Source organism: Maniola hyperantus, chromosome 7 (genome assembly GCF_902806685.2).
Source record: "Maniola hyperantus chromosome 7, iAphHyp1.2, whole genome shotgun sequence".
Classification (NCBI taxonomy): Eukaryota; Metazoa; Arthropoda; class Insecta; order Lepidoptera; family Nymphalidae; genus Maniola; species Maniola hyperantus.
The window spans coordinates 10,880,657-10,892,104 of record NC_048542.1 but is presented as its reverse complement, the minus strand read 5'-3'; the positions used below and the strand labels follow the sequence as shown (position 1 = coordinate 10,892,104).

The window sequence follows — 11,448 nt, the reverse complement described above, 5'->3', positions numbered from 1 at the left end:
CAATTTGGGAAATTCCCCCCTTAAGGGTAGTAAAATAGGGGGGAGATGTTTTTATAGAAAAGTTTTAACTATTGTTATTTTTACCTGAAATTTGAAATGTAGACTATTTCTAGGATGTATCAGATAAGAAAGGATATTACTAAATTCCCCCCCTAGGGGAGTAAAATGGGATTGGAAGGGTTATATGAAAATCCTATGTTTTTGAAGTTAGAGATATGAAAATTGGCATTTAGGTATTCTGGATTCCGTGTCTTAAGGTGAGACTGAGTGAGTAGGTAAGTGAGGCCTTTTGCAGCGGGAAAATTTCAGATCTCATGAGAAACCAGAAATTTTACGCGGACAAAGGCGCGGGCATCTGCTAGTTATTTAAATAACCTTGGCTTAATATAGAAACGGACCTGAACTATTAAGGTAGGTATCATTATGTATGTGCGTGATACTGCAGCGGCTACCGGCTACTTGTTATAGGGGCAGCATCGTGATAACATTATTTTATAGTGTTGGAAGCTCAGTTAATAAAATATGTTGTATTGTGTGCGTTTAATAATAAATTATAATATAAAACGTAATGATGGTTAGCAAAGATTTGGTGTTTATTCTAGTGCTGTATCATTTAGTTGCAATATCTGAACCTGCGAGGATATTAGCAGCATTACCGGTCCCCATGCCAACTCATCAAATGGTGTTTCGAGTACTACTACAAGAACTTGTTAAACGCGGTCATCATGTCACGGTGATTACTGGAGTTCCATCTTATACAGACGGTCAGGCGCCAGTTAATTATACAGAGATTAATGTACAGCAAGTTATGGAGGTTATTAGAACGAATCTGATAACAGAAGAGTTAAAGATATCGGATGATTTGGTGCCTCAGTTTTTAAGTACTTTTAAAATATCAGTTGAGATAAATGATAAATTGTTCGGAATGAAAGTTATTCAAGATTTTATCCGAAATACAGAGAGTACATATTTCGATTTAATATTTGTGGAAGATTGTTTCAAATCATCGTTGATATTTACTCACATCTTTAATGCACCAGTTATACATTTAAGTTCGTTTGGAGGTTCCTTTGAAACTTTTGAGGCTGTAGGTGCCGCGACGCATCCGTTCTTGTATCCCCTCGCCGTTAGACAACGATATACTAATCTATCTGTCTGGGAAAAACTTTTAGAATTGCATGTGGAATATCGTTTACAAAAGGCATATCATGAACACGAGTTGATGGACAATGATATATTCAAAAAATACTTTGGAATAAATGCCCCAACGATAGATGAACTAAAGAAAAAAATACAAATGATTTTTTTAAATATTCATCCTATTTGGGATTCAAATCGTCCTGTTCCTCCTAATGTTATATACTTAGGAGGTCTCCATCAAAAAGTGCAACAAGAAATACCCAAGGTTAGTCTATAACGACTTTTGTAATTTCTTAAAACATAAAAGTGCTGATATTTAAAATAATAATAAGACGCCATTTATTGTATGACTAGCTGTGCCCGCGACTTCGTTCATGTGGATATAGGTTTTCAAAAATCTCGTGGAATCTCTTTGTGGTAGATGCATCCGACTATTCGAAAGTACTTGTAAAAGTTTATTCGAATGAAAAAGATTTTTATTTATTTATTTGATTTTCCGGGATAAAATCTATGTGTAATCTATCTCCATTCCAAATTTCAGCCAAATCCGTCCAGTACTTCTTGCGTGAAAGAGTATAACAAACATACACACACACTTTCACCTTTATAATATCAGTGTGATAGTGTGATTTTAAATTATTATTTTCAGGAATTAAAATCATCTCTTGATTCATCAACCAATGGTGTAATCTACGTGAGTTTTGGGACTAATGTCAATCCGTCATTTTTACCTCCTGAAAAGCTACAAATATTTATAAATGTCTTTTCCAAATTACCCTACGACGTGTTTTGGAAATGGAATGACGAAAACTTGCCAGGATTGACGAAAAATATTAAGGTCCGACAATGGTTTCCTCAGTCGGATCTACTTCGTAAGTTTATCTTCACATATCTATCTGAAAAGATTTGAACAAAATGTTATTTACCGGTTTATAACTGTGACGTCCACTGTCACAAGGGTAAGTATTTGGAGTATAATAAAACACTGTTCACTGGTTCCGCACTCAGCTCTGCCGATCGCTAGCGATTGACATGCGAGTTGCGACTGACTTCGCATTGGCAGTCAGATAGCATCGGCTTTGTCCGTTGCCTTTCACAGTGGCGCACACGGTGATGCCATTTATTTATATATTGTCACGAATGTATATTCAATATATTTTACATTAAACGTTACAACAACTTTACAGGACATCCTAAAATCAAACTGTTCATAACCCAAGGAGGATTGCATTCTACAGATGAAGCTATTGTAGGCAATGTTCCTCTTATTGGCATACCAATGATGTGGGATCAATGGCATAATGTAAATAAATACGTACAGTTAAAAATTGGACTACAATTGGATATTAATTTCATTACCGAGAATAAATTAAGAGAGGCTATACAATCAGTGATAAAAGATAAAAGGTAGGTTTTTAGGTAAGATAATAAGATTTCAAATAATAACCGACCGTGATGACCGTTCGGGCAAACGTATTCTGGAGTGGAGACCGCGTATCGGCAAGCGCAGTGTGGGATGACCTCCAACCCGCTGGACTGACGACCTTAAGAAGGTAGCGGGAAGTGGGCGGATGAGGAAGGCAGAGGATCGTGTGTCCACCACTCTCGTGCTCTTGGGAAGGCCTATTACCAACAGTGGACGCAAACAGGCTGATTGATTGATAAGATTTAAATTTATCGTGGTCATGAAAGAATCGAATATATTACGATTATATATTTAAGCGCGGCCTTAACACAATCTTATAACTTAAAATTTAATTTCCCTGAACAGAACTACAATTTATTAGATCTAAATAAAGAGACCTTTGTTAATTATATTCATAAAGATAAAAATGTCTATAAGCTAACAATTTAAATAATGATAATAAATTGTAATTGCTGTGTACTTAGTCTGGTACCATCTGGTGCTAAGCTGATTCATACTTCCATTCCTCCCCAATTGCCATTTCGACCTGTCGTGTACTAAGTATAAGTAGTGCCTTTAAATCGTCAAGAAAATCCACCACTTGTTTGGAATGCTCTTAGACGAACCAGCAAGAAACGCATTGTGTTTAAGGCTGGTTTTCTGCTCAATAGTCTAGCTAGTCAGAGCTAACCTGTTTCTTCATCGTCCACAGCTGGACCTTGTAGGGACTTCAACATTAGGTACATGGTCTTCCGCCACCTGGATACAGCGGTTCTCGTTTGATGTTGTTTACCTAGTGGTGGAATTCCCGTGGCCTATAACCATCTCAAGGATACAAAGGTATTCAAGTGCCAAATTGCGTCAAAATCGTTACAGACATAAGACAGATTATGATGTGACTAGATGATGCCCCCGACTTCGTCCGCGTGGATTTAAGTTTTTAAAAGTCCTGCAGGAACTCTTGGATTTTCCGGGATAAAAAGTAGCCTATGTCCTTTCCCGGGATGCAAGCTATCGCTGTACTAAATTTCGTCAAAATCGGTTGAACGGTTGGGCCGTGAAAGGCTAGCAAACAGACAGACAGATAGACACACTGTCGCATTTATACTATTAGTATGGAGTATGGATATGGATGGATACAGTGTGAGTTGCAAAGAGCCGCTTGGATTCAAGCAGCGCACGACTGTGGCGTGTGGAAGTCTCTACTCCCTATGTCCAACAGTGGATGTCTATCGATTGATAATGATGGTTGTATAAGTTCTACTTCTAACGCGATTATGTTCCCTAACTTGGGTCTGCTCTAGGTCCATTCTCTTGATTCATCTCCATATTAATTTTTCAGTTACAAAGAGAACATTATCAAGTTACACTCTGTGATGCGCGATCAACTGCAGTCGCCTCTAGAACGTGCTGTATGGTGGACAGAATATGTTATACGTAATCGTGGCGCGGAACACTTGCGGGCCCCATCAGCAAACTTGACTTGGGTAGAATACTACGAAGTAAAACTTGTAGCGTTAATTATGATATCTTTAGTTTTTATGCTGGTAATATTAACATTAATAACACTCCGTATATTACGAGTGTGTAAAAGTAAAATGAAAACTGATTAATAGGAAAACGTAAATGGTTTTTTCTTCCACTTGCTTGGAATTCTTTACTTTACTGAAGAAAGGATTTCACTACAGAGAACAGTACGCCTAGTAGTCTCACCTACGTTGCTAGAATTCAGTTTTTGAGAGTCGAAACATAATAACGTCAAAGTAAAATGGACCTAAAGAACCTTGAATTGAAGTAAAAAATTTGATTCCACTGATTTTGATTTCGCAAAGTTTTAATGATTTTTTTACTCTTTTTTTTAAATTTTGTACCTTTTTCAAATATTGTTTTTATTTTTTTATTTCTTATTAAATTTTTCTAATGATTTTTTCATTATTTTGTTGAGTTTTTTATTTTTTTATTATTTATTTTAATTTTTATTGGTAGGTACATAATATAATACTGTGTGACAAGGCTCTTTTGGCACTTGAGTGACATTGACAGGGAGGCGGTATTGGAGAACAAAGGCTTAGACTACCCAAACAAGAACAAAGGGGACACTTGACGGCAACGTTAATTCCGATTTTTGCGACGCGCTAAAAGAGCCTTGTCGCACTGTACAATATACATTTTCATATGAATTAAAACTTTGTTTCTTCTATTTATTTTATATAGTTTCCTCGCAATTGGAAGAAAAATATTATACAAATCTCGGCTGAAATAGCGATTACCAACCTCGTTGTTTAAAAATTACTTGAAAAGTCATCGACTTCGCCTCGGCCTTCCAATAGTACTCGGCCAGTAATCGCTTTATTTCAGGCCAGGACTGTAATGTACTATTATTTATCTCTCAACTGTACAACTATTAAGTATTAACTAATGGCATTGTTAAATGATTTATACAGTACGCGGCAGAAATTATTCTATATCGACCTTTACAAAGAGATAGATAGCGGTTTCGAAGAGCGTCGTCTCTGTCGTTGAGATCGACTAAATGTCACATAGGTAAGAGTGACAGAGACAACGCTCTACAAAGCCGAAATCTGATTCTAAAGGTCGATGTACAATATTTCTGGCCGGCTACTGTAATCGATTTTGTGATTCTGTGCTACGGGTGTCATATTTTCTGAAGTGTTTTTGGGAATGATACAAAAATGGTATAAGTCCCGTAAATTGCTAATGCGCCTGCGGATTTTAACGACGTCAGCACTAGACTGAAGTTTCGAGCTGATGGTATATTTTTATTTCGTCTGACATCATTTCGATGTTAATGAGACATGGTTCCAGCGCATACTATGTATATAAAATTCAAAGTCAGCAGTGTATTCGTACTGAGGAGGCTACATCTGAATGGGCTGACACTAGTATGGGTGTTCCCCAAGGCGGAGTGCTCTCTCCTTTACTTTTTTCAGTATTCATCAACACATTAGTCTCCATCTTAAATTTCAGCTCCTATCACCTGTATGCAGATGACTTACAGCTGTACATTTCATTCAATGCTGAAAATGCGCTAGACTCCATTCTGAAACTCAATAGAGATCTAGAGGCGATCCGTATCTGGACCGTAAACCATGGTCTCCTCGTGAATCCCTCTAAAACACAGGTTATGTTAATTGGTAGACCTAGGCAAGTTTCAAAACTGGACTTAAATTCACTTCCTCCCGTCATCTTTAACAACTTAAATCTACCATACACCACTCAGGTCAAAAACTTAGGGCTTTATATCTCGCAAGGTCTCTCCTGGTCTTTTCACGTTGGGGAAATTAGTCGGAAGGTTTTTGCTTCTATGCACGCACTTAAACGGATGCAGAATATGTTGCCCCCAAAGGCAAAACTTGTGCTTGTTAACTCTCTGTTGCTCCCCCTTATAGATTATGCGGACATTTGCTACACTGACCTTACAGAAGAGCTACTGAACAAACTCGATCGTCTACTCAATCTATGCATTCGGTATATATTTGGTTTGCGTAAGTTCGATCACATCTCAAAATTCCGTTCCGAACTAGGGTGGCTCAATATTCGGTATCGCCGGAATGCGCACGTTCTTGCCTGTCTCTATGGCATTCTCAATGACCCATGCTCTCCTATATACCTGAAAGAACGTTTTAAACCCTTTGGCTCCTTAGGTCGCGTTCAGCGATCCTCAAATATAGATATTCTTGCTTACCCGAAACACAACTCGGCGCTATATTCAGATTCCTTTACTGTGACAGCAATCAGGCTATGGAACGCCCTTCCTCAGCAGGTACGACAAGCTCCGTCTCTTAACGTTTTCAAGACTCGTGTATATAAACACTATCTAAACTGTCAGAACCCTTCTATGTAATTACACATTATTAAATATATTATCCTACAATTAAAACATCAATATTACTCATAATATTATTGTTGTATATTTATTATTCATCTATCACTATATTATATATTAATATATGTATATATATTATGTATTATATATGTACCTGTGTATATCTTTATCTATATATTATTTTTAAGGCATTTCTGTGCCTATTAATATACATATTACTTATATTATAATTATTATCTTTATGTTCCCTAACAACTTACGTACACCTTAAACCCAGTTTTCACTAGCCCTTAAATCCTCTTCAACCTAGTTGCCTGGTAGAGATCGCTTCACAGCGATAAGGCCGCTGATTGTATGTTCTTCTTTTACATGTTTCTTTTTGTGTCTTTTTTATTTTATTTTTTGGTGTACAATAAAGTATATTAAACTAAAAAGTCCTGACTGACTGACTGACTGACTGACATAATTATATATCAACGCACAGCCTAAACCACTGGTCCTAAAGACATGCAATTTGGAGGGTCTATTTATTTTTAAAGAGTAGGTATCCACTAAGAAAGGATTTTTCGAAATTCCACCCCTAAGGGGGTTAAATGGGGGATGGAAGTTTGTATGAAAGTCCGTCATTTTTCAAGTTATTTGCACGAAAATTGGTATTTGGGTTTTCGGTCACAAATGAAGAAGTACGTATTTCGGGATTTTTGGAAAATTCGCCCATAAGGGTGGTTAAATAGGGGATGAAAGTTTGTATGGGAAAGTTTTAATTATTTATATTATTAACTTGAAATTTGGAAAGTAGGTTTTTATTGAGGTAAAGTGTCAGCTAAGAAACGACTATGAGAAAATCCCCCCCTAAAGGGATGAAATGGGGGTTGGAAGGTTAATTGATAGTCCTAGGTTTTTGAAGTTACAGACGTGAAAATCGAGATTTAGGTTATTAGTATTCAATTATAAAACCTGTAGAAGTTTTTCTGAAAAAACTTCCCTTAAGGGTGGTAAAATAGGGGATGAAATATTGTATGGGAAAGTTTTATTATTAGTAATTAACTTGAAATTTAGAAAGTAGGTTCTTCATAAGACTTAGGTGTCAGCTAAGAAACGGTTTTCAGAAAATCCTTCCCTAAGCGTGTGGAATGGGGATGGGAGGTTATATGAAAGTTCTATGTTTTTAAAGTTACAGACGTGAAATCAACATAATATTTTAGGTCGTCAGCTTTAAATAATAAAAATCTGTATAAGTTGTTTTGGAAAATTCCCCTTAAATGTGGTAAAATAGGGGATCATCGTTACTGTTAACTTGAAGTTTGGAAGGTAGGTGTCAGATAAGATTTTTTACGAAAATCTTACGGGCCTCAGGGGGTAAAATGAGGGTTGAAAGGTTAAAAGAAAGTGCTATGTTTTTGCCAAAAAGAATGCCATTTGTTTTCTGTAGGCCACGCGGGCGAAGCCGCGGGCAGAAGCTAGTCTAAATATATAAAAGAAAAAGGTGACTCACTGACTGACTGATCTATCAACGCACAGCTCAAACAACTGGACGGATCGGGCTAAAATTTGGCATGCAGATAGCTATTATGACGTATGCATCCGCTAAGAAAGGCTTTTCGAAAATTGGCTACCCCTAGGGGGGTGAAATAGGGGTTTGAAATTTGTGTAGTCCACGCGGACGAAGCCGCGAGCATAAGCTAGTTTAAATCTAATAAAAGTTTAAATCTATTAGTGAAACTTGGCATGTTAGATTACACGCCAAGCTCTTATTTATATGCTCAGGTGGTGACTGATGTGATTCTGTACTTACACGAGCAACTTGATTTCTCTAGATAATTCCATGACCAGATTCATTAATCCGGCTGCTGCGTACGTTATCAATTTGGGTCGGAACCATATTTAATTTTGGTCACAGATTGCGATCTAGAAAGACTGTGTACGGGCTGTTATCATAAAAATTGCAAATAAAATAATAAATTCAACTCCGAATTCATTATCATATTGTCTTTCACAGACTAAAGTTGCGTAAAATATATTATGTGTTATTATTGTGTGTTATAAAGGTTTTCACCTGGAAATTTGTAGTGTTAACAGTACTTATTGCTAACTACTTAATACCTAACGTGCCTAAAATATATTCAAAATCAAAATGAGAAAAAAAATATTTTTGTTAGTTTTGTGGCATCTGTTAACAATATCGAGAACAGCAAAAATATTAGCAGTATTACCGGCTCCTGTTCTGAGTCATCAAATAGTGTTCCGGGTTTTAACACAAGAACTGGCTAAACGTGGCCACGAAGTTACAATTATTACTGCACTACCACTATATCCGAAAGATCAAATGCCAGTAAATTATACGGAGATTACTGTAGATGAAAAAGTGAATGACGTTATGAAACACCTATTGACTGAAGAAATTAAGATATCAGAAGACTTGGTTTCTCAGTTTGTAAGAACCTTTAAAGCAGCTAATCACATTACAGAGGGAATATTAGACCAAAAAGATGTACAAAATTTACTCCGAGAAAAGAGAACATATTTTGATTTAATTTTTCTGGAAGACTGCGGGAAATCACTGTTAGTTTTTTCTCATCTACTTAAAGCACCAGTAATACAAATAAGTTCTTTTGGAGGAACATTTGACACATTTGAAGCAGTAGGTGCTTTAACGCACCCAATTTTATACCCACTCGCCGTTAGAAAACGATATCATAACCTCTCAGCGTGGGAAAAAATTTCAGAGTTACTTCTACAATATCGTGTACAAAAAGCTTACAATGAAGCAGAAATTTTGGACAATGAACTAATGAAGAAACATTTTGGAAGAAACACTCCAACTTTACATGAGCTAAAAAGAAATATACATATGCTGTTTTTGAATATACATCCGATTTGGGATTCAAATCGTCCTGTGCCGTCTAATGTTATATACTTAGGAGGCCTTCACCAGAAACCACAACAAGAATTACCCAAGGTTAAGTGTAATTATATTATTATGATGACTGATCAGATATAATACTTAAGATAAGATAATATAATATTTAACAAACAAAGACAAAGTGTATCAAATTCACTTTACCAAAATATGTCAAACAGGTGAAAACTATAAGGGTTCCTTGTTTCACCACTATCATCTGTATCCCGACAATCAAAAAGAGTACTTACAATAGTACCTACGTTGAATAAATGATTTGAATTGAATTGAACAACATGATTATTTTCAGGAATTAAAATCGAATCTTGATACTTCACTTAATGGTATAATCTACGTGAGTTTTGGAACTAATGTTAACCCGGGATTATTACCTCCTGAAAAATTACAAATATTTATAAATGTTTTTTCTAAATTACCTTACGACGTTTATTGGAAGTGGAATGATGAAAACTTGCCAGGATTGACAAAAAATATTAAAGTATTGAAATGGTTTCCTCAGGCAGATCTACTACGTAAGTTAAACCTAAGAGGCGCCTACCAGCCTTTGTGTTTTATGTGTATATAGTTTATTATTATACCTAGGGCACTGTTTCTTACTGTAGAGATTTAAAAGCACTTGTGAAAGTTTATTTTAATATTTTTCTATCACTACCCATACTATAAATGCGAAATTATTTGCATGGGTGTAATTAAAGACCATAGACTTTTAAAGACCTGAGAGTGACAATTGGCTATTTTTTATACCGGAAATAAAACTCTTCGTGCGAGATTTTTAAAAACCTTAATCATCAGCATCAGCTAGTTTTTATATTTTTTGTTTATTTTACAGAGCATCCTAAAGTAAAGCTTTTTATAACCCAAGGAGGACTACAATCTACTGATGAAGCCATTGCAGGTGGTGTCCCTCTTATTGGAATCCCATTTATTTGGGATCAATGGTTTAACGTAGAGAAATACGTACAATTAAAAATTGGTTTACAATTGGATATTAATTCTATCACTGAAACTAAACTAAGAGATTCTATTGAGACAATTCTGGGAGACAAAAGGTTTGTTTATAGCAAATCTGAAGGGGCTAACAGGGCCCTATTACTATTGCTAACTTGCGCTGTACCCAGTGGCGGATTATCCCTAAGGCAAACTATGCACATGCCAAGGGGTGCGAGATTACGAAGGGGCGCGTGCGATCATGTAGTAACCCGATGCGGGTGAGCGTGGGTAACGTGCGTGTTACTAACGTGAGAACGAGATTTCGATTCTTAGGTTTTACAGTTATTTTCAAATGTCGGTGATAATATCCGGGACCTACGGCTAACGCGCTCTCCGAGGTACTTATAGAGGAAAAGAAGCTTAAAGGCCAGATTTGGACCTCCAAAGTCGGTCAACCATCCAGTTACCGACTTGGGTTCACGTTGCTTTATAATCGCAATTGATATGCGTTGTCACAACTATGCCACATGTCTCTGTCCGTCCTAACATAGTTGTAAACACACAGGTACAAGGAAAATATTATCAAGTTACAATCAGTAATGCATGATCAACCACAGTCACCTCTGGAGAAAGCTGTTTGGTGGACAGAATATGTTATACGTCATCGCGGGGCAGAACACCTGCGCGCCCCCACTGCTAATATGGACTGGATGGAATACTACGAAATAAAACTAATATTATACATTGCAATACCATTAATTTTATTGTTAGCAATAATAGTATTATTAATATCACGACTGTTTGTAAGTAAAGTAAAAATAGAGTGATAATGGTCAAGAAACTTGAAATTGAAATTGATCACTTTGTTATGATCCACAAAATATGATTTCCAAATTATGGTCATACTTACGTTTTCTTAATTACCTTTGACGAATGTTAAATAAAATGTAAAACATTTTATAAACCTGTTCTTTACTCGTACGGTTTCTCAGCTGCCAAACCTTTATTTGACGAATAAAGTCATTTTAACAGGTTTCCAATATAAAAACTGGTTTTTCGTATAAATTCTCCAGATAAACGGTACTAAATTTAAAAAAAAAAACAAAAAAGGCCCTAAAGGTTGTAAACTGCCTTTTAAATAATTTCATATAAAATTTATGCTCTCGGTCTGTTCGTTACCTGTGCTTCTCATAACGTGCATTCTGT

The 11,448-nt window shown here is 36.2% G+C and overlaps 1 protein-coding gene across 1 annotated transcript; it reads left to right on the top strand.

The window, feature by feature from the left end:
- Positions 1–467: 467 nt before the first annotated feature.
- Positions 468–11,232, top strand: LOC117984047 (uncharacterized). The gene is made up of 10 exons (XM_069499920.1): positions 468–1,405; positions 1,790–2,012; positions 2,328–2,547; positions 3,888–4,157; positions 5,534–5,710; positions 6,211–6,329; positions 8,522–9,351; positions 9,602–9,824; positions 10,142–10,361; positions 10,808–11,232. Exons 1-10 carry the CDS (start codon positions 569–571, stop codon positions 11,067–11,069), a joined length of 3,381 nt encoding a protein of 1,126 aa, XP_069356021.1. The 5' UTR covers positions 468–568; the 3' UTR covers positions 11,070–11,232.
- The last annotated feature ends 216 nt before the right edge of the window (positions 11,233–11,448 follow it).